General features: G+C 45.4%; 1 protein-coding gene across 1 annotated transcript in view; it reads right to left on the bottom strand.

The window, feature by feature from the left end:
• Positions 1 to 6201: 6201 nt before the first annotated feature.
• The window catches only part of RNFT2 (ring finger protein, transmembrane 2), a 29891-nt gene continuing 12514 nt past the window's right edge, over positions 6202 to 23578 (bottom strand). The window contains exons 6-9 of the mRNA XM_065417903.1: positions 14464 to 14613; positions 8489 to 8554; positions 7198 to 7299; positions 6202 to 6336 (exon numbers count right to left, since the gene is read on the bottom strand). Of these exons, the coding sequence (XP_065273975.1) occupies positions 6202 to 6336; positions 7198 to 7299; positions 8489 to 8554; positions 14464 to 14613 (453 nt within the window). The remainder of the gene's footprint in view (positions 6337 to 7197; positions 7300 to 8488; positions 8555 to 14463; positions 14614 to 23578) is intronic.

Genomic DNA, 23578 nt, shown 5'->3' with positions numbered 1-23578 from the left:
ACTTAAACTAAATAGAGAGAAGACCCTCAAGTCTTAGAGTTTCCAGAAAGAGGGCAGCAGCTATTTAACTAAATTGATTTAGAAACAGATTTAGTTAAGTGGGTGCACTTTCATTGTGTAGAGTGGGCCTTAGACTCAGGCACTTTCTCTGTTCTTTTGCAACTGGAAAACACTTGACTAAGTGCTGCTACTGCCATATTCCTCACACCATAAACCTAGGAGATAAAGAAAGAAGCATCTCCCTCTGGGAGCCGGTGGAGAACAGAGAAGTGAGGCAGCAGGAAACCCTTCTCTTGAGAAGCCAATTTCCCTTGTAGAAAAAGAGTGTTGATAATGGGACTGGGTCCCATGTTGCCAGACCCAGCTTTATTTTTTTCCAGATTTCTTTATGAACAGCTTAGAGAGGATAATTATTCCTTTAAAATAAGCCTGAGTTAAATGTAACAGAACTAGGGACAGCTCCAAACCAAAACCCTGGATCCAAACACACCAAACCTTGTGGAATTTTGGATACAGAGCCACACTTTGCAGATAGACCCTACCTCTGTAACATGTTCCCACATTCACATCCCTCTAAATTTTGGACAAGTTTAATTCTGGAGGCAAACTCTGTGGTTCAGCCTCATCTATACAAGCTGCTGTATGTGGTTCATCTCTCATGGGACAGAAGCTTTGAAAGCACTGGCATGATTGATTACGACCATGTTAATCAAAGTCAAAACCCACTTAAAGCATGAACAACGGGTGACTTAAGAACATAAGAACGGCCATACTGGGTTAGACCAAAGGTCCATCTAGCCCAGTATCCTGTCTTCCGACAGTGGCCAATGCCAGGTGCTCCAGAGGAATGAACAGAACAGGTAATAATCAAGTGATCCATCCCCTGTCACCCTTTCCCAGCTTCTGGCAAACAGAGGCTAGGGACATCATCCCTGCCCATCCTGGCTAATAGCCATGGATGGACCTATCTTCCATGAATTTATCTAGTTCTTTTTTGAACCCTATTATAGTCTTGGCCTTCACAACATCCTCTGGCAAGGTGTCCCACAGGTTGACTGTGCGTTGTGTGATAAAATACTTCCTTTTGTTTGTTTTAAACCTGACGCATATTAATTTCATTTGGTGGCCCCTAGTTCTTGTGTTATGAGAAGGAGTAAATAACACTTCCTTATTTACTTTCTCCACACCAGTCATGATTTTATAGACCTCTATCATATCCCCCCTTAGTCGTCTCTTTTCCAAGCTGAAAAGTCCCAGTCTTATTAATCTCTCCTCATATGGCAGCTGTTCCATACCCCTAATAATTTTTGTTGCCCTTTTCTGAAACTTTTCCAAGTCCAATATATCTTTTTTGAGATGGGGCGACCACTTCTGCACACAGTATTCAAGATGTGGGCGTACCATGGATTTATATAGAGGCAATATGATATTTTCTGTCTTATTATCCATCCCTTTCTTAATGATTCCCAATGACTTCACCTTCCTGAGAAGAATGCCAGCATATCAGGTACTCTGAAGGGAGGAGAGGAATCCTCATGTGCTGTCTCTAGTCTTCCCCTTCCCCACTCTGTTCTGGATTGAATTTACAATCTCTTACTCTAGAGCCCTCTTTTCTCATAGCACGGAGCATGCTTCTGCATCCAGCATGAGGCACTTCCATCATCGTTAACCTCTCTCCTGCTGGCTTGAATAATGCTCCCTTTGCCTTTGCAATGATCACCACCGCCACCTAGCCCAAAGTCATTTCCATCCTCAGGTCTTTTAAGGAACAGCATCTTCCACTACTATGGGACAGAGCTGAGAGTTCTATTAAAAACTGGAATTAGTATATCCATAATATAAGAGGTTGGTGCGATATATTATAGCTCAGCATACAAAAGAATTTTTTTTCTATCAATGTTCATTCAAATGCAAAAGCAGATTTTGATATAACCATGTTCGTGCACCTTCAGCACAGGTATTTGAGCACTTGCGCTTTACCGGTGTGCGTACATTTGCGAAAAGTTAGTTTTCAGCTTAATGCTCGAATATTCACCAAAAGTAGTTTTCAAACTGTGTAAGTGACTCTCAGCATTTCAGGCCATTCAATCAGGGAGCAGAAAATTTGCAATCATATTCATAACACTCTTTAAGATCAATCTGAAGACCACGATTTATTTGCTGAAGAAATTCGCCCATAATTTCAAAGAGCGAATACATTTGAGAATTTTCTAGTTTGCTACCAGTCACACTCTGCTAACAGATTAAAAAACGAGAAATGCATCAAATCTACTGGGTACAGGAAAGACCCTACAGAGTAGCTGTGCAAGTTCCTTCCCACACCAAAGCTAAGGCAAGGCATGTGCTTACTGCAGATGCAATGAGCTAGTTATGGCTCTTGTGTATAGATGGACATGGCTTCTTTCCCTCTTTTGTAAAAGTAATTTCATATGCTGGAGATTCTTTGTACATATTTGTAATGACTTTATTAAAAAAATCAATTGTTCACTGGGAAAAAAGGTCTTACTTTTTATTTCCTCTCCAAAACAGAGAAGATCATTTACTATGAATTCTTTCCCCAACCCTGCTCCTGCTCCCACTGAAGTCGATAGAAGTTTTGCCATTGACTTTCACAAGAGCAGGAGCCGGCCCTGTGTTACCTTCTGAGAAGAGGCTAAGACTCTTTTGCCCCATGTTTAGGCCACAGAAGAATCACCACAACTAATATGAGACGGGGTGTCTTAAGGAATTGCTAATGGACTATAGAGCCTGTTACCTCTGTGTTGCCCAGCACACGTTGATAATGACAAAAAAAGTATTTATGACTCACAACTGTTTGGTGGCCTATGTGAACTGAGTTGACCTCTGCCCTTCATGTGGAACAAGTTCCCACGGTACAAAAGCACCATTGTATGTGGCACTAAATCTCAAGAGGGAGGAGGAAGGTCCAAGACGACTGAGCTAGTCTCTGACCTCTAGACATGGCTCTTCCACATCAGGATTGAGGTCCATTGACAGGCATCAGCATGGAGAAAGTTACTCTGCTGCTGTTCGTGCTGCATCTATAGCGAAATGGAGGCCTTCCGTCTCCAGGAGTGTCAAACCAAAACCTTCATGTGTTTCTGTCATTACAGAGACACTGGAAGCTTAGCATGGCTTGCTCACTCAGAGCAGTCTGATTATATATGATGGCCTAATGTACTGAAATAGAACACAGGAGAACCATGCACGTGTCTCTGAAGCTAGAATACAGGCCTATAACAGGGGCAAAACAAGAGTCAATAGGGCACTTTGAGGTGGCATAAAGATGGAGAAAAGGCGCTCATATCTCACAACAAATTAGAGTGTTATGGCAGGTGTATAATTCTACTGAAAGCCTCAACTAAACAGAGAGCTCCCCCCCAATGAGTGGTAGTACCAAGCCTTGTGTTATGTTTTTCTGGAGTGTTTTGGCAGTAGTGGAGTGTTTTAATCCTGGCAAGTTACTATTAAGATGCTAATTCACTCTCTCATGTTCGCAGCTGGAAGACTATAGTCGGGGGGGGGGGGGGGGGGGAGGGAAGGGAAGAGAAAAGACCAATAACAGAGACATTTTGCACCTATTGATGGCAGGGGAGGAAACACTAGACAAAAAAAAGCTTATTTACAACCAGAATGTCAAATGCCATCAGTAGTTTTAATCTTTCTCCTATTAACATTTTGATACACTTCACCATCATTCCCCACAACATTGATTTTTGCAGTAGTTCCTAAAGGCAAGCAAAGAAATAGTCACTCCTACTTGGAACCAGGTTTTCAGAACAGCCTTGAGACTCTAGAAAGCAGAAACTACACATTAACCTATCAGTTTCACTCCATGGTATTACACACAGAACTGAACCCATTCATACTACATTCACCTGTGCTTCCTTGCAGAGTCAGCAATTTGCCATTCCACCCAGATAAAGGTTCACCCAGGCTATGATTCACATGTCGAAATTTTATGCCAGTTGGAAATCTCTCCTGTTTCTTACAGAATCTAAGAGACCTTTCCTTTGGAGACAACCAGAGGACTGTTCGGCTTAGTCCATGTCTTTCTAAAGAGGCTTTTAACAAAGGCACCTCACCTTATTTTGTGGGGCAAAGCCTCTTCTCCTCTCCCTTCATCCTATCTCTCTCTTAATTCAGGTTTGATTCAGATTCTGCCTCCATCATTTCTCCTTTGTCCTATTTTTTTCCAAGGAAAGTTAAGACAAAACCCAGTTGCCATTAGCTCATGTTTGCTTTAATTTTCCCCCCAAGGAGGCTTTACAGTAGGAGGGGAGGAAAGCAACCAATACATACGTGCTGCCCTGTTTCCCTGAGGTACAGTTCTTCCTGCTTGATTATCCAGTCAAGTGGGATTGTAACCTTACGGCCATTTCCATAGTAATGAGCATGGAAGATGCCATGATTGCTTAATAAAGCCATTTCTCCGTGCATTCAGCAAAAAGTAAACCGTCTAGCGAAAGAGAAAGCTCCAGCTCGAGAGACAGTGAACAAACATCAAATCCATTTGCATCCTAGTGCCAGCATAAGATTCTCGACAGACACTGAGACAGCAGAATACAGACTTGTGCTACTCCAGCATCTAGTCTGTTCATTTGCCTGTTAAGGGTACAAGCCGCTGTCCTTGAAAAGCGTTTTCTGAAGCCGAGGCATTTGCTTGTTTAGGCGAGATGGGGTTTGTCAATAGAGAAAGTTTGTCCCAGTCTACCCTGGATGGTGGAACCTGACTGCAAGGTCCTCATAATGAACAACCGCTCAAGTAAAATGCACCCTGCATCTATTTCACACAATCCTCATAGAAGGAGGGGGCCACTAATCGCTTTTATTAGAGGAGTTGTCACCATGATAGGGGATTTCGAAATATTGTCTGTTTGCATGCAGGCTGGCCACATCCAGATACATACCCTAGATCTAGGAGAAATCTTAAGATGAGCTATAGGATCATCTTTGGACATCTCAAATGAAGCTCGAAAGAATCCAAATTCTTTATGTCTGTATCACACTGGTAGCATTTGCATGCAACACTCCACCCTGTTAGCAGGCATCAATCCTGCTAGGAAACAATGAGGTGGATTCTGCTGACTCCCTACAGAGAGAGGATCTAAGGTTTGGGCTGAGCAGCCCTGAGAGAGGAGCCTTCAGAATAGCCAAGCCTAGCAAGAAAGTTTTGAGCTAAATTATATGTTATTGGATTCCCATTTTGTTTTTTAATAAAGCCAATCCCCAGGAAACAGCATGAGATGCTTTTTTTTTTTTTTTAAATGAACTCTATACAGTTTGTGGGCTGGGTTTGAGAAAACCATCTCTTTACATGGCCTTCAATTAGCACTTGAACTTTTGTAATAAAATTCAGACCTGGCTTTAATCTCTCCCCACCTCTCCACGCTCTCCCACTTGCAGAGGAAGCAGATAATCCAACCATGAACATTAAAGATGAAACATTTCAAAACTGAGAAAATGCCACCCCCTCTTGGTCTCTTTAATATGGCCCTCTCCTATTTCTCTTGAGGTTTCATAAAGATCAAGATGGCAACCCATGTGTTTTATGGTATCAATTACAACAACAGGGCTATCGGCCACCAACCTCTCCCAAAACCCTAAATGAACCTCTGAACCAGTGGTACTGAAGCAGTGTCTCTGACGTGTTTCCCCAGGTAATACAATAGTGGCAATGTAACTTTATGACGACAGATTCTGGGGAGTCAGGAGGCTGGTTTAATGACATAACTCCAGTCTGCTGTCCTCTCACGAGTCAGTTGAGGAAAGCTTTCCTCTAATATTATGGACTACACACATATAATGGGAAACTCTCATCATGTTTTCCCTACAAACACGACATTTATGTACACTGAGAGAATAGACAAAGAGGAGCCAGCCTGGGGTAATTTGTGCTGAAGACAGCAAGTTCAAGCAAGGACCTCAGGCCCACGTTAGCAGTGAAGAGTGGCAGGGATGGAGAGTTGAAGAGTTGAAAACCCACGCCCCTTCCCTCTCCTTAGAAGACTCTTCATGCTAATGGACTCTGATCCCTGCTAGAGACGTAACAACATGGCAACCTGCTCCCCCGGTTGGATGGAGAGAGAGAGCTGTGTGAAAGACCGAGACAACAACCCACTAAATACTTGGAAGCAATGAGTTTCCCAGCTTTTTCTTCTGTCTGCTCACAGGTCATCCTGATCCTGGTACGTGTTGGGGTTAATAAACCTGGAAGTGAGCTGAGGTAGTGCCATCTTTCCAACAGCGCAGAGTCTCCACTGCGATGGACCGACAAAGAGGACAGGTCTTCTCCCTGTCAAACCACAGGCAGAGGCACTCTTCACAAAACACATGCTGTGGAGGAAAAGGGACTCCGTCAGGCTGAGGGGAGGGGAACAACCCTGTCACCCAGTGCACAGATGCAACAGAAAAGCTTTGGTACGGGAAGCAATGCAAGTTTAGAAGGAGGGAGCAACCTGTAGGATCTCACTCACCCGTCTGCATGAAAAATAAACCCAAATATGAGCACACTAGCCCCACACAGGCAATAACTCAAACATCAGCATCTCTTAATGAAGAAATGGAAACACATGTCCAAAATAGAGTTCTCTTAAGTGCGGGATGTCTCTCTGGGTACATAACAGCAGGGCTCGGTGCGCTGCACTAGCTCTCTGTTCTCTTCAAAGTGCAATTCCAGGTGTGGGCCAGACTCTCCAAAACTGAGGGGTTGAAGTGAGTCGCAGCAAGTCTCTCAGCCCCAGTCGACAGACTCGGGCTTGCGCTAGGGCTGTACAAATAGCTGTGCAGGCAGCACTTCGACGTTGCAGCTCCAGCCAGAGCTCGGGCTTTGAAGCCTATGGAGGGGGGTTGGCTTCAAAGTCTGAGCTGCAACTTCGAAGCGCTGTCTACGCAGCTATTTCTAGCTCAAGTTTGTTGACTCTCTGTGTGGGCCAGCACTAGAGAAGGATGAGACTCACATTGGCTGCAAGTTTCACAGATCTTTGCTGACAGTAGAGGAATGGAGAGACTTGGGGATCTTGGTTATATTCTAGGCTCTGCAGGGGAGTGTCTATGTCTATACTAGGTTGGGTGTTTGGTGACTTAGATGTCCACTGGGCACTAGACGGAGATACTGTGTCTATTTCTATGCTATGTTTAGAAGTGACGAGGTTAAGTTTGATCCTACAACGGGTTTGGCAAGCTTGGTGTTCTTACCTGGCACATAAGGATCAAAGGTTCCCTGAACTCCACTTGGCAAATAGCACAGATGTCTCCAGCCTCACTACACTGCTGGCTGGTTGCACGGACTCCATAGGTCTGTTAGGGAAAGGGAAGAAAAACCTCTCTGTGCAAAAGGGTTTAGATTGCCTGGTTTGTTCTTGTACACGCACACAAATGCTTCTTTTCATGCCCAGCTTTTCTACACTGAAGAAAGCCCACTGGAAACTAAGCTACATCCCTGCACTGTGGCTGACAGCGGGAGTCTGGAGATGAGGGTCCTAGACCCTGCTTTGACAGTGACTTTGTTGCAGGATGTTGGGTAAGTCACTTCATCCCTCTGTGCCACAGTATCTACAGTTGGGAAATAAGGATAATGATATTTACGGAGCTCAGTGGGGTGTTGTAAGGATTAATTCAATATTGTTTGCAAAGCACTGATAGAAGGTGCTTAGAAAGTGCTAAGTATTATCATCAACAAGCTAGCTCCAAAAAATCCCCAAAACACTTTTCATCCACAAACCTCCAAGCTCTTTATAAAAAGGAGGATGTATGTCATTACCCCCACTGTGCGAATGGGGAAACAGAAAACTAGAGAGGTGAAGTGACCTGCCCAAAGCCACATGATGAGAGAGTCAAGTGTTCCAACTCATAGTCCAGTCCCCTATCCATTGAGCCACACTGTCTCCAAACATACACATTACCCGTGCCAAGTGCTGAGAAAGTACCATGGTGTTAGGTCCCATATCTATACTCCACATGGCAGAAAAGCCACGGGGTCCTACCACTATAAAAGATAACCACAGTATTCTCCAGCAGTGGCTGTAAATACCACCATAACACTACTGTACGTTGCCATGTTTGGGGCGAATACGGTAGTATTTATTTTAATAATAAATCAGGGGATGTCTTAAAGTCTCTGCCTTACAGACACACATACAAACGGCAACTCGCCGCTTTATTAGACTCAGTGGATCAAACAATACTATTCAGCGCCTCTAACCGTCACATTTCATACATACTTGTCAATCTGTTTCCAGAAAAGGGATGCAGCATCTTGCAATAGACCAGCCATGCAATGTTCCATTAACATTGTTGGGAAAGGGCAGACATCAGGAATTGCTTTCCCACCCAAAAGTTAGGTAGGGCTTCCCATCACAGCCACGGGGTGGTGGGTGACTTTTTTCAAAAGTACCATAAATCTGGCACCCTGAGCAATGCTTTACTGAACCTTTCCTTTGTGGCAACATTTTCCAAGTCAACTTGGCCACACACATTGACTACTTACCTGAGGGGTGCAAAGGACCTTCAGTGCCTTCCGGACACTCCCCACACGGCCACAGATGTCAAAAGACTGCAATAGAAACATTTAGCTTTAGACACTGTTCACAGGGCGATAACAGACAGAGTCTTGTAACTTGGAGAACATCTAGGGACAGATGGTCCAAACAGATACTCGTAGGAAAGAAAGAGCCCGAGAAGCAGTAATGCCCAAAGAAACAGACACGAGCTGACACTGCAATATGGTAAATAAAAAGGACTATTACTTTAAGTTGCATACCCAGAGACGTCACGTTAGAGGAAGGGGGACAAAATAGTCTCTCTCACTCTCTCGACATCTCTGATGGGACAACAACTGGAATATGGTATTCATTTCTGGGCTCTTCATTATAAATTGGAAGGAGTTCAGAGAAGATCAACAAAAATGGTGGGGGGCTGGAGGGACTGATTTCTGAGAAAAAATTAAAGGATTAAATACATACAGCTTGGTTAAGTGGCGACAAAAGGTGAGTGAGTGTGTGTGGTGGGGGACACGACACAATAACTGTCTACATATCTCAAGGGGGATAAATACCGAGGAGGCGAGAAATTATTTAGCATAAAAATAGCAGTGAGGATAGAGCTAAGAAAGGGAAAAGTCTGATGGAATATCAGGGATAAATTTCTGAGAGTTTAATCTATCAGCCTGTGGGACAATCTCCCAAGACAAATAGAGAAAGCCATACTGCAAACTAGACTAGACAAGATGTGAGAAAAGGCCCCATAGGGAACAGCTCTGCATTAGCAGGGAGTGGGGCTGCATGGCATAACAGGACTTTTCCATCTCTAATTTGTCTGGATATGGAGCGAGTGGAAGGGCAAAAGAAAGACCTAACATGAAGAACTGCATTAGACTTACATGATATGCACACACATCAGAAAAACTGGATTTTTTTTTGTGAGGGTTTTTTTTTTTTTTTTGGTTACCATGACTAAGTGGGCTCTCTGCAGAGAATGCCAGTGAGATCACCGTGCAATAGATGTGGAATCAAATGCAGGCAGCAGTAATGCTTCCAGTCAGCAGATAAAAGGGCTCCAAGGGTTCTTCCGTAATGTTTCCAGTCAGCTCCTAGGGCTTGAGGCTGCAGACTGTTACGGATCTTTAAAAGTTAATGATCCCATGGTAGGTAGCAGCTCTCTCTCACACAACCCCATGCTCTCTCTCTGGGGCTTATTTGTGTCTCTGCTGGGGCCCCACAGCCTCTTCTAGCATCCTCCCTACAATGCGTGTTTCCCTTGCCACCCATTGAAATCTAAATTGCAGCCACCATCCTTCTGGCCAAGGAATTGCTCCACCTTTGTTCATAACTGGCCAGTGCTGCTCCTTCATGAGCTGGAAGGGCAGCCATAAAGCAACACCAAGTACCTTCAGCCTCCACTGGTCCAAGGAGAGTGAGATTAGGATGGGACTCAGATCAGGGTCCCTTACTTGGCAATAGAAATCCCTCCCTGCAGGCCGGTGAGCCAGCCCTTCCAAACTGTTTTCCCAACCCCGCTCCTCTCCTATGCAAATGAAGCCAGTAACACTTTGGGCAGGACTCTTCTCTCTGGTGGGGCATTAAGACATGGGCCTGCATACATATTAACAACTGGGATTCCCGCACCAAAGTCAGCCCTGTGTTCACATGTAAGCCAGGCATATGCACGGAGAGGACCAGTGCCAGCTGCTCTACACAACCTCCCTATAACCTGAGCCTGCAGGACCTGCCCTTTGTGCCTTGGAGAGGTGATACAGTCGAGCTAAGCCCTGGATTACTGCCAAGAGCACAGCAGGTCTGAGCACCAAATAGGCTTTTGTGGTTTTTCTAATGTGGTTTGTGGCTTTGCTCACGTGGACTCCTAGGGGTATATTTTCAATGCGTCGGGTAAAGAATTAGACATGCAACTCCTGTGACTGTAAATGGGATCCAAGCATCTAATATTCCATGCACTGTATTGGAAACGTAAACCAGCCTATTCCCTCTCCCAGTCCACTCCCCACTCCTCTCACACAGTGTCTCCAGTGAAAGGGAAGCTGAAATCCGTAGTCTGATTGTCCCACTACCTCAAAGCCTGTATATGGCTGACAGACACTAAAGGCACCTTAAATGATCCTGGACTCTCAGCCACTGGGCTGTATTATCTTCCCACTTACACTGGTTTCACTCTACTGACTTCAACGGAGTTACTCCCAACTTACTTCAGCGCAGAATGAGAGGAGAATCAAGCCATGTTTTGCCAACCTCTTTGGCTTTTCCCAACACTAGGCTGTAGGCTAGAGGCCATGGTTGCAGGCCGGCTCTTAGGTTTAAAACAGATATTTCCTGGTTAAAGGTAGCAGATATTTGCTTAAAGCAGAAGAGCCGGGGCAGTTCCCTCCCATTCCTGACCTCTGCTGTTGGTTATGAGCCGTGCCTTGGCAGTGTCATGGGCAGGACAGTGCAGAACTGGCAGTCAGAATTCTGCAAGCTAAGAATTCACAAAAGATACCAAAGAAGGGCAGGTTTAGTGGTAGGGGGGCAAGGTCCTGATCGGATACAAAGATGCTCTTCTGAAGTAAGTGCACTGACATCCCTCCTCCCACCACATAGCCCTTGTATATCAACAAGGACCTTGAATAAAGCAGGAAGGAAAGAAACTTCCACGCTAACAGCATACGCAGAGAGACTTCAACAGAAGGGACCCTTGCAATGCTACTCTTGAGCCACAGTGGAGGGCAGTAGATCGTTATTCTCCTTTGATACTGCAGCTGCTAAATCATAAAATAGGAGAACTTTTCAGGACAATCAATCGCTTCATCAATCCAGATTGCCGTCCAGCTACCTCAGAAGTCAGCACCTCACCCGGTGGAGAAATGTCAGCCTGTTCCATAGAGAAGAATGACCCGAACCTGGGATGGTCTCTCCAGGAGCCATATGAGGACTGGAAACATCTCTTCCCCTTTCCCAGGCACTGCCCATTTACACAGGAGACACTTGAAGCATACAAGAAATCAGAGTCACCACATGCGACTCAAAGCCATGCCCCGCCTGGTGCAGGAAGGACACATAGGATCGCTTAGGTCCCCTCCTGGAAGCTTACAGTCAATGCCACTTTTGAAGAGGGAAGCCTCCTACCACCCTAAAACATGAAATAGTTCAGTCCTCCAAAAGCACAGTGGAGAGCACAGACAGGCAGTGCGGTCCAGTGGATAGGCACTGCACTGGGACTCAGGAGTCCTGGTTCTGCCACTGACCTGCTATGACCTTGAGCAAGTCACTTCCCCTCTCTGTGCCTCAGTTTCCCCTCCCACCATTTATCTAGTAATCTCTTTACACCAGGGAATGTCTTTCATTCATGTTTGTACAATACCTAGCACAAATGGAGCCATCTAGGCAATACAAATCTATTATAAGCAGCAGCTATCTCTGGACTTTACAGACTTAGGCTGTGTCTAGCTGAGCAACTGGCACTGATTTAAGAAAATCTGTTTAAAAACCAATTTCCGTTAAATTCTTATGTGGACAGACTGATTTTGGTTTAAGAGTGTCCACACAAGAGGCTTACACTGTTTTAACTTAATCAGTGATGCACCTTTTTAGTTTACACAAGGCTATAGGCTCAGCATTCAGCCTGCCTTTCTTGAGCAAACTAATGGAAAGCATGCCAAGAGCAGTCTTCAATTACATCTGTCCCCCACTCAGCTCTTGGACCTCTATCAGCCAGGTTTCAGGTGAGGACACTGAATGGAAACGGCACTACTCGTTTTGTCCATATGGGGGCAGCGGGAGAGATTTATTCTATTACTAGACCAGTGGTTCTCAACTCGCTGCCCAATCAGCACACAGCTGCGGCCCATGTGACATCCTCAGGGCCACACAGGTAGCATATATACTGTGTGGATGCAGCCCACAAAACACAGAGAGAGCTGCATAGGGCACCCACGATGGTAAATAGGTTGAGAACCACTGCACTGGACCCTTCTGCATTCAGTACGGTTGATTACACTATACTTTTATTCTGCCTCACAGGAGGAGCAGGAATTGATGGGGAAACCCAGAGCTGACTGCAATCTTTGCTCTGAGGCTGCACTCAGAGAGAATGGTGATGGGCAACTTCTCCTTGTGCTACCAGAGAGTTCATCTGCAAAGTCTCTCAAGGCCCTAGACTGTCTCGCATCCTCTTCTATTGTTTTTTATATGAAGCCACAGGGGGAAACAGTAACACATCGGAGACTCAAAATGTCAACAATATGCAGACAACCCCATGTCTACATCTCATTCATCACTACTGTCCAACTATCTCAGTGCCTGGCCAATACCAGTAAGTGGAGGAAGACAATTGGCCGAAGCTAAGCGCAAGCAAGGCAAAGGTGACGATGGAGGGGGAAAGAAAAACCCTGGTGAAGATCTGGTCTTCATGAGAACATCTCTGAACACTGAGTGAGTCTGCCATCAACTAATCAATTCAGTTCATAGCCTGGGAGTTCTCCTGGACTCTTCACTGGACTTCTAGATACTTCGACAGCTACAGCTGCTCAAACCAGCTTTTTCCATCTGTAATTGTCCAGGACCCGGGCAAAGCAATCCATGCCTTTGTGATTTCTACCACAACTCATTGTACTTGAACACATTGATCTTAGAAAACTCCAACTTGTCCAGGACGCAGCAGCTCGCCTCCTTAGCAACGTTAGCCACAAAGAACATAGCACTGCAGCACTCAAATCACCACACTGGCTCCCCAGACAGAACTGGGTAAACGTCACGATCTCAGTCCTCATCCTGAAGGTCATCCACCGCGACAGACCAATGACCCGAGAGCAGGACCTCCCTTGGGAGTTATGTTCCACAGGAATAAGAAAAGCATCAGCAGCATAGGTCAGACTCATGAAAGCGGGGCACACAGCTTGCTCAGCAACCACCACAAGGCGATGGTGAGAATCACATTAAGGACCTTACATCCTTCAAAACTAACTGCAAAACTCACTTCTCTTCCCTCATCTTGCCTCTAGTGAAAAGCAGAGAGGAAGAGGAGAAACTGTCTTATATACACACACACACACACCTCTCCCAGAAACCTCCTGCAGAAGAGGGTGAAATTTAGTCCATTTGCTCATCTCTTAGTCTGGGGCCTAACGTTTATGCTTGTAAATGCAATCCTGCCCTAGAGCCTAGTTATTGTAATTAAGAAAAATGGCAGACTCTTCCCGTCTGGACAAGATCCATCGTGCTGGTGGGGATGCCAGCCTCAGTCTCCAGTGGTGTTAATTCAGTATCTTCCAGAAAACTATGTCCATCAGTCCGAGCTCTCATTCTGGCTGCACTAGTATGATGTCCTCACATGCACATAACTAGGCACGGGTGCTTTCATAAATGTAACAGGCAGAAGGATGGTCCAGCGATTAAGGTGCCAGTCTGATACGCAGGGCTTGTCTACATGAAAATTTAGACTGTGGCAAGCTGTAAATCTATCTCGCACGAGTCTGCTGTGGTCTCACTGTCCGTGTGGACCCTGCTGAGGTGTGTGAACAGTTAGCTAGAGCACTCGGAGCTAGAGCAAAGTGCTCTGAGGAACTGTTAATGCACATCAGTACGGTGCACACAGACAGACAGTGGCAGGCCAGTGAGGGGCAGGATTCATACCCCAGCTTGCTGAGGTCTAATTGTTCAAGTAGGGCACACCCTCAGAAGACCAGGATTCAATTCCCAGCTCCACATAGACTTCCTGTGTAACCTTAGGCCACTCATTTAAATCTCTCTGAGCCTCAGTTTTACCATCTGCAAAGTGGGGATAATAGTACTTCTCATGGGTATTGGGTGGATAAAACTCTTTGAAGAGCATGAAGTGCTCAGATACAACACTAATGGGGGCCATATAAGTGTCTAAAATAGTACATTTTTAAAGAGTTTATTTTTTAATCATAAAAAATAAAAATCAGGGAGTTTGCTGCTGTATACAGCGTTTACTCACCAGGCATCTCCTTACCTTGCAGAGACTATACAGTATGATCAGGATCCCTCCTAGGAAATAGCTGCTGGCTGGATCATCCCCCATGATGTATTTGTACCACAACTGGATGGGGACAAGCGAGCGGAACAGCTGGCTCAGCTCTTCAATAACCAAATAAAACTTCCCCTGTAAAACATATATGATACAAATTATCATCATTGCCAGGGGCCCAAAAGAAGAGAAAGGCTCAGACGTAAGAATTCGCGCTATGATGAGTCCTGCATGTCCATTAGCCTCTCAGGCACTTTGCTAATGGTTGCACACACCGGTATTGGTGAGTTGCAACTATTGCCCTCTTCACTGCCTTCTAATTTAGTGCCCAGAAAGGGAAAAGTATCTTCTCATTGCTTCCTTGTGCTCCCCCGGGCGGTTTGTTTTATCCAGCTGTTGTCTACAGTCTTACATTTGCTTCTCAGGGCAGGGACTCTCTCTTTGCTATATGTTTGTATCGTGCCGATAGGGCACTGGCTTGTAGGCATTGTTGTATGATCAATAATACTAATAAATAGGAAGAGGGGTACAAGACATGTTTCTCTTTCCCTGGTCCCACCACTGTGCTGAAGGCAGAGAATTACTATTGTACAACCAGCTTGGTCTCCCTATTTTGCAGAGAATCCTGGTGAATCAAATTGCAACAGGCCCTCCCTTGCTTTCCAGCATTCCCTTCTGCGCAGTGTGTGCTGGTCTCAGATACGAACTCTGAGCCACAAAGACCAGCTCTGAAATACAACCTTTAGTTTCAGGGTTGCTAAATCCTCCCAAGAATTGTATTGGGAAAGAGAATTCATCCAACTATCTGCTCTACACTAGGGAGCCATGCACTTTGCAGGAATGGGCCCTATCCCCTTTTTAAACGTCTACTGAAACAATCCTCTCATCTTGGTATTTCCTCTAGATTTGAAACCATTTGTTCTTACAAAGGACACCATCAAGGCATCATTGTTTACCTTCAGGTTTCTCGTAACCCCAGGAGGCTGCAACAGAAGTATGTTTTCTAACCACATTTTCTTTCACTCTATAGCAGTGAGAACCAGCACCAAGAAGCTGACCACATAAGTAGGATCTAATTTTGGGTCTCCCAGCCTTGCTGAGGATCTGAGTTTGTGTTGTCCCTCATTGTTTAGAAGGAAGAATTGATGCCAGGGCAAAGGAGTGGGATGAGGGGTCGTAAACGTAAACCAACAGATCAGCTGTCATGGCGTTAACACTCCTAAAAGTTAAATTTTAAGATGTCAAGATTTTGGATTTGATAAGGATAGGGAGGGATGGGAAAAATTCCCCTAGAATTTTGCTGCGTGCATCACAGTAACAGTATCGTTGACGATGTCATCAAAGGTCGCTGTCATTAATCGCCATCGGTGGGGCGCAGGGATTCAGTCCTCTGCAGTCCAGGAAGAAAGCAGCAGTCAGCACCCTCCCCCTGGGTCTCAGAGATGAGATCACTTGGCAGGCTGTCCCGCTGTGCTGAACAAATCGAATCCTTCAGAGAGCTCTGGCATTCTCATGATCTCATATCCCCCCTGGGACAGCGAGTGAGGTCACACCAGCGGTTGCTAAAGGACCTGGGCTTTTTTTCCCCTTCCCCCATCCCTCCTCTTTTTAATCCCATGTGGCATCACATAGCAAAAATGTAACAGCAACAATATGGGATTCTAAATGCAAGCAATTTATTAAATTAGCACGAAAGGCTTTCTCGCCAGACTCACGCTTCAGTATGATCATCATTTATTTCATAAGCCCCTGTGACAGAGGGTCGCAGTTTGCTAATGACTAGTCTATCACTTCCTTTAGCATAGGCAGCTTTCCACACACACACACACACACACACACACACACACACACACACACAACCCTGATGAAAACAACTGGCAAGTAAAATGCACTGCAAATTCCTAAAGCAATCCACTTTGCTGCTTCTCCCACCAGACTCGGACTTTTCCTTCATCCAGTTCAGCATCCGTAACAGACAGTCCTATTACAGGTCAACACTTGATCCTCCAAAGATTTCAGATGCCTTCTGTGAAGCTATGGGATAACAAGAGGAACCTCACTCCTGTGAAGCTCGGGAGCTGGGCAGGGCTAAAACTAAGCTCCTGCAGAGTTTCTGAGCTTCCCGGGGGTGGAGCACAGGGCTGGGAAACATTCAGGTGAGCTCTGGCCAGGGAGCAGAAGCGTAGGAAGAGGCAGAGATGGACTTGCAGCAAATGGAAGATTCTGATTCTGTTAACTACGGTGCCTCCACTCCTGTAAAGCTAAGAAGTGTTAATGTAATTCCAACTCAGTCACCTCCTCTAGGCTAGCACTTCCCACGGGTTTTTACTGGTAACTGAAGGACATCTCAGCAGCCTGGAGATGTGTTAATAGCCCCAAAGGAGTGCAGCTACCAGCATGAAATGGGTATGCACCATCCTGGATGACTCACACCACCAGAATGACCATCCAAGAGAACCCTGCAATCGGATACAATATCATCACAGCCGTGATGGGTGCAGCTACAAAGATAGCGAAATGAGACTTAATAAAAGGAAAGAGTGCCATATAAAATGTTGCCCCAACAAAATTAAAAGCGTTGCCTTCTGGGAGCATGGAGTACAGAGCCTGTACCCATCAGATACACCAAGTCTCAACCCTCCAGGACATTTACTTGTGACACTGGCCTCTTTTTAAATTTAGGAAAAATCTCAAAATAGCCACAAAACACTGGCAGAGATATGAGCCTGAAAAGAAGTGCGGTCCCTCTCTTTTAGCAGGTATATAGTTTCCTTTACCCTCGGCTGCAAAATTCAGCATTTCTGATGTCCATAACTTATTACAGGCAGCATTGTGAGTGCTTCCTATTATTAAGGTTGGCAGACATGTCCCATTCTAAGAGCCTGTTTCCAGTTGCTTATAAAACTTTGCTGAACTTTAACCATTTGGGCTGAAATTTTCCATGCCACGTGTCCGCCTCAGGCTCTATGTTATTTATTTATTTAATTAATTTGTAAGTTTCAGCCATTTCTGATAATGAGGTGAGGGAAAAGTCCATTGCTTCACCAGTGTTAAAAATAAATCAGTCATACAACCCTTTCGTTAAGAAGGTCCAGCACCTTCTCACTTTGGAGTTGGCCTCTGTCAGGATATGCCTTTTGCTATTCCCATCACAATCTTCACAAATCTGGCTAAGCTATAAGTCTTTGAAAAAAAATCTCCCTTCGTACATGCTTTTTAGAGACTTGTTAGAGCGACACCTAAAATCTGAGGATTCTGTCCGCACCAAGCATTCGCCAGCCCCCTACTGCTCCTTCGTGTGACTGGATTGCACAAGTGCCATCCCAACAGAGCAGATGAGCATGCTCCAGACCAGGGGTGCCGGGGCTGAGGAGGACTTTTCCTGAAACTGCAGTTCTCACCTGCTCCAGGACAGGGTGGGGCAAGGAATCAGAACTATGAGCAGAGCTTCTGTCTCTCCTGTGCTCTCTCTGACTCCTGGCTGGTGTCCAGTATGGAGGAGGAGGAAAGTGCATGGGTAGAACGTAGAGGGGAAAAGTTGAGGGGAGGGGAAAAGAAGAGAAAGAGAAATTGGGACAGGGAGCCGAAGTGGGGCAGGGACTAGAACTGGTTGGGAAAGGAAATAGGATCTGGGATAAAAAGCTTGAGGAGTGGAGACTGGGAATGGGATGGGGAGTCAGTGATGGGGAAGAAATAGGACTAGGGCAGTGACAAATTGGAGGGGACAGAAGGGTCTGTGACCACTAGAGAACACTCTTTTCCAGAGTCTGGAATGGAACCCAAGATCCCAAAGTCTCACCATTCCTCTACTGTCAGCAATTATCTGTGAAACTCACTAGCAAAGTTTGTGCCTCATTTCCCTCTGGTGCTGGTCCACATAGAGGATGACAACCTACTACTGCTGTCAGTTACTCTACTAGCTCAAGTGGCAAAGGTCTGTGTGGTAGATCTAAAGGTGATGAGACATGATGGAATTTCTTTTTTCACTTTCCTTCTCCCCCCCTACCCCCAACAGAGGAAATTACACACAAAACTAGGGGGGAAATATTATGAAGGTTGCACTGTCAGAAGTTAGGAAATGCCAGAATTAAGGTTGCCTGTACAACCTTAATTCAGACCCCATGTGTGTATGCATTATGATACAGTCTTTAATTATATGATCACATACTTTTTTCCTCACAAGCCCTCTGCTTCATTCAGTGCACAGGATGGATGGTGCTCATTTAACGAGCAGCTATTCAATATTTTGTCTTCATGTCATTCCATGCGTGACCTCAGGCCTCATTTACTGCACAGTGTTTAAACCCTGCTCTGAAACCAGAATTATGAATTTCCACACAGGCTTTTCTAGGGCTCTCATCCCCATAGTATCTGAATGTGTCACAAACATTAATTAATTTATTTTCACAACACCCAGGAAAGAGGTAAGAGGGTGCTATTCCCATTTCACAGATGCAGAACTGAGGCGCAGAACTGAGGCACAGAGAGACTAGGATCAGAAGTGTCCACTAATTTTGGGTGCCCAGTTTGAGAGGCCTAGGACCCAATGTTTCTGAGTGCTTCCCATTAGCACTTTATCTGTTCAAACCGCAGCTCCCATTGACTTGAGTTGCAGCTCAGCATTTCAGCAAATCAGCCCATGGAGTCTCAAACCAGGCACCCTGAAAACAAGGACCACGCACTGACTGACTACCTGTGAAAAGTCTGTTCAAGTGACTTGCCAAGCATTGCACAGGCACTCTGTAGCAGAGGGAGAGAAAGAATCCAGTTCCCCAGGGTAGCATTCAGCTGCCTTAACCATGAAGCCATCCTCGCCTCATTCACTTCCAACTTCTGCAAGAAATGAAGCAGAGGACCTACAGAGAACAGCGTCCTTCACTACACAACCCTGATTCATTCCCAGAGCAGGCTGAGCCAGTGCATTGAATGTGAGGGGTCCTGTGGAGAAAATAGCATGTGCTCATGTAATTAAAGACTTTCATAACGCATATGTGCAAACGGGCCAAAATGAGGTTGTATGGGCAACCTTAACTCTGGTATTTCCTAGCTTCTGAGCTCTTGACTTTGCAACCTTCATGTTTTTTTAATGGTGTGTATGCGTGCGTCACAATGAGACAACTGTAAACTGTGACTGTCACCCTGGAGAAGTTCTAAGTCACCCTCGCCCAGTTGCCAGCATTGTTAGGACATATCCTAAAAGAAGAGGATGCTGAGGAAATCTCTAAGAGAAACCAGCTGGCTTTCAGACCACAGGACAGCAGGGAGATTGACCAAAAGCCCTCTCCCTTAGAGCCTCTTTGCCAGCACCAGGAAGGAAACAGGTTGGGTAGGATGAAAAGAAAAGAAAAGACTGTTGCCACTATGTAAAGGCAGGTGAAAACTCACCGCAGGCTAACTATGAATAAATCAAAAGGGGTTTTCTTTTTTCAATTTCAGTAAACATGAGCAACTCCCACTGGACCTCTGCCTAGTCATTGGGAGTTGTAGGTGCTCAGCATTTCTGAAGATCAGGCCCCAGATCTCTCAAGTTGGCACGTCAAAAAACTAAGGTACCCCCAAATCAGTGGCCACCTCTGAAAATGGCGGCTTTCGTGACTTTCCAAAGATCGCGCAGGGAGTCTGGTGACAGAGCTCCAGTTCCGTGATGCCCAGTCCTGTGTTTTAGCCACTCTTTCCTTCAAGAAAGAAAAGGATAAAATGCCCCTCTAAGGCAGAGTCCCATCTCTTCCAGCCACAGCTCCTGAATTAGGGAAAGTTGCTGTAGAATCTGCATATGGTTCCCAGTGAAGGAGAGAAAGGACAGATCCAATGGGTGGAGCGTTAGTGTAGGATCTGAGAGATCTGAGTCCAATTCCTGCTTTGCCACAAACACCCTGGACCACTCTGTGCCTAGTTCCCATCTGTACAATGGGGATAATAGCACTGCCCTACCTCACAGGGGTGTTATGTGAGGCACTCAGATACCACTAAGCACCCTAACCCCTTGGCTTTGTGGTGATCAAGGCATAGTTTGTTGCCAGCAACGAGCTGCATCACGTGAATGTCTGAGTCATCTCTTCCTTTGCAGATTCAGGTGTCATCAAGGATGGGAGAGGAACGACACGCTTGGCTAGCACCGCTATCGGAACAAACCATTGTTTTTCAGTCACGCTGCTGGGGAGGATTGGGAAAAACTTAGTCATGGAATGTGAGTTACACAAAAGAACCCACCGTGTTTCCCACACTGTGTCCAGGCCAGCGCTGAAGCCACAGATCGTGAGACAAACTATGGCCATGCCATGAGGAGCGGGGAAGAGAGTAAAGGGAGACTGAACTGAATGGAGCAGTGGAAGGGTGGCAAGTTCAGGCACAGGGTCCAATCCTGCACCTTTGACGCCAGTGGGGAGTTTTAATGGGAGCAGGAGCAGGCCTATAATGACAGAATGTAAATTATCCACAATGTTAAAAAGGCCTCTTTTTCCCCCCTAAAAAAGCCCCGAGGAGCAGAGCAGAAATTTAAATAGCAGCTGGGTTCCTAATTTCCACAGGAGGGGGGCTTGGCTGCCACCCCACATGCTGAAAGCTCTCCATTAAAAAAACAACCCAACAAATATCATTTGGTTCAATATAAAATGAATTAAAGTAAATTAAACTGCAGGAGCCATGTGGCCTGCGAAGGCCTCCATTGTTGTACATCTATAAATGGCAGCTTTTCATTTTCACTGCTAAGGAACGACAGCTTGGTGGGTGTGGAATTAGAAGTAAATAAATAGAAAAGACACACTTACTGAAGATTGCAGATTAGGAAATCCCAGGTGCATGTGAGACTCCCCCATCCCCTCCCCATGTGGCTATTAAACAATCTTTGCTGCTCTTCCATGGAATGGAATAAAGGGGAAAAAACAAAAAAAAAAGAGAAAACGATGCAAAAACGCGTGAGGTAAGAGAGAAAGGAACCAGGCTTCTACTAGGGGCAAACTTCCATCCTAGGAATCTTGATTGCTGGAGCCTTTTAAACAATGGATGGGGGCAAATTTTCTTCATGGCATCTTGAAACGGCAGTGCGGCAAAAGGGCTTTCCTGGTCCTGTTTTGTATTACCCAGGAAAATCATGGAAACCAGAAGCTCCATTTCAAGGGGGAAAAAATAAACACAAGGGGAAAAAATCCAATGGCTCAATTGTTTTAAAGCACTTTAATGAAATAATAGTATTAATAAATACTTATCACTCCTTTTAAAGATCTGGACCCAAATACTCCCAAATTTCCAGGGCATTTAATATGACCCATTGTGTTTGGGCCCTGGTCCTGAAAAGATTCATGCATGCACCTAAGTCTGTGCCCTTGTAAGTAGTCCCAATGGTAGGTATTCAGCACCTCTGAAAGTCAGGGCCGAGCTATCTCAAGTTGGCCACTCAGGACAGAAGCCCCTTTTGAAAACTTGTAAGTGACTTATCGAAGGACACAAAGTGTCAGAGATGAGAAGAGAACTCAAGAATTCCTGGGTCCCTGGCCTGGATCAGACTACTACTCCATACCTCTTATCAAACCTCTCATCAAACCTCTTTTCCCAGTCTCCCTGCAAACCCAAGGATTTTCTACATGCCCAAGTAAAAGAGGAGAAAGAGAGCATTGGGGAAAGCCACATAATGTTCAGAAAAGCCTGGGAACTTTGATGAAGGGTGGGAAAATCTTGAGGAGAGGCCAGAAGAGCCAGAGTAGTTTTAGACTCAGAAAGATGGGACTAATCTGAAAGTGACTGGTCTGAAGTCAAACTGAGAAAGATAAAAGCCTGTGAATTAGATCCCAGTTAGCAAGTTTCACTACAACCATTGCTGAACACCAGAGAGGCACTGCCAGCAAACACAGGAGAAAATCCCCCTTCTCCCCACCGCCTTCTTCATGGTGTTGAACTATATCTTCTCTTTCACTGGTGGCATGAGGTTCTCCACTCCTGGTCCTGGTCCTGGCAGCTGGAAACCACTGCTTTGATCAGGAAGAAGAATCCAGTAGCACCAGCATTATCTCATGGCAGCTGAAATAAGCATCCATCTCTCCACTGTGATTTTAAGTGGACATTCCTTTGGTAGCTTTCACCTTGAAGGATCCCAAAGCATTTTGCTACATTAGCCACATATAGATAAGACTCACACCTCTCCCCATTAGGCTGTAGCCATCAATGAAATGGAAAGCAGCAGCTGTTTAAACTGAAAACAACAGCGCCATAATAATAATTTTGGGCAGAAAGTGAAGAATACCATATCTGGCTGACGTTGCAAGAGGAGCTGTCAGACTATAAATACCTCGCATGGATTTTGGCCAAAACACAAAGAGTATGTCTACACTGCAAACGGGAGCATGCCTCCCAGCCTGGGGAGACAGACACTTTCTAGGTTCACTTGAGCTAGTATGCTAAAAATAGCAGCATGAACATTGTGGCACAGGCTAGCAACTCAAGTTTGGACCTTGGGGATTGGACGGGCTTGTATTCAGGCAGGTAGCCTGGGCTGCAACATCCATTTTCAGTGTGCTAGCCATACTAGCTTTGCTTGAGCTATCTACCCAGGCTGGGAGGCATGCTTCCAGCTGCAGCATAGACATCCTCTAAGGATCATGCACCTAAGGTGCCATAGGATCTTCAATACTCTTAAGTGGACGAGAGCTTAGGTTCTCCTCTGCCAATGGGGCTTCCAGCATCTCATTGCCCCCTAAAACTACGCTGGGGCATCAGCTCAGCAAAAAGCGCTCGACTCCATCACTAACAGCACTTCCTGTAGTGAGCTGGGTTTTTCTTAGAGGTCTCCCATTCAAGTCTGATCCTGCTTAGTTTTTAAGATGAGAACAGATCACAGCCCCAAATGGCTTGATGGATGTAGAGAGAACTATGGGTGTGTGTGTGTGTGTGTGTGTGTGTGTGTGTGTGTGTGTGTGTGTGTGTGTGTGTGTAAACCCATGATTAAGTGATAGCAACAGAGCCTCAGATGTCAAGGGACAGAGAAACCATCAACAACATCTCAAGACAAAAAGGGACTCAAAAAAAATTGGAGAAATATCACTGTGCAGAAAAAGGTATTAAAAATGAAGCATCTGTGCTGTAAGCCATTATGGGCCCTTGACAGATG

Source organism: Emys orbicularis, chromosome 16 (assembly GCF_028017835.1).
Source record: "Emys orbicularis isolate rEmyOrb1 chromosome 16, rEmyOrb1.hap1, whole genome shotgun sequence".
Lineage (NCBI taxonomy): Eukaryota > Metazoa > Chordata > Testudines > Emydidae > Emys > Emys orbicularis.
The sequence above is the reverse complement of the archived record's forward strand: the minus strand, read 5'-3'. Positions and strand labels throughout refer to the sequence as shown.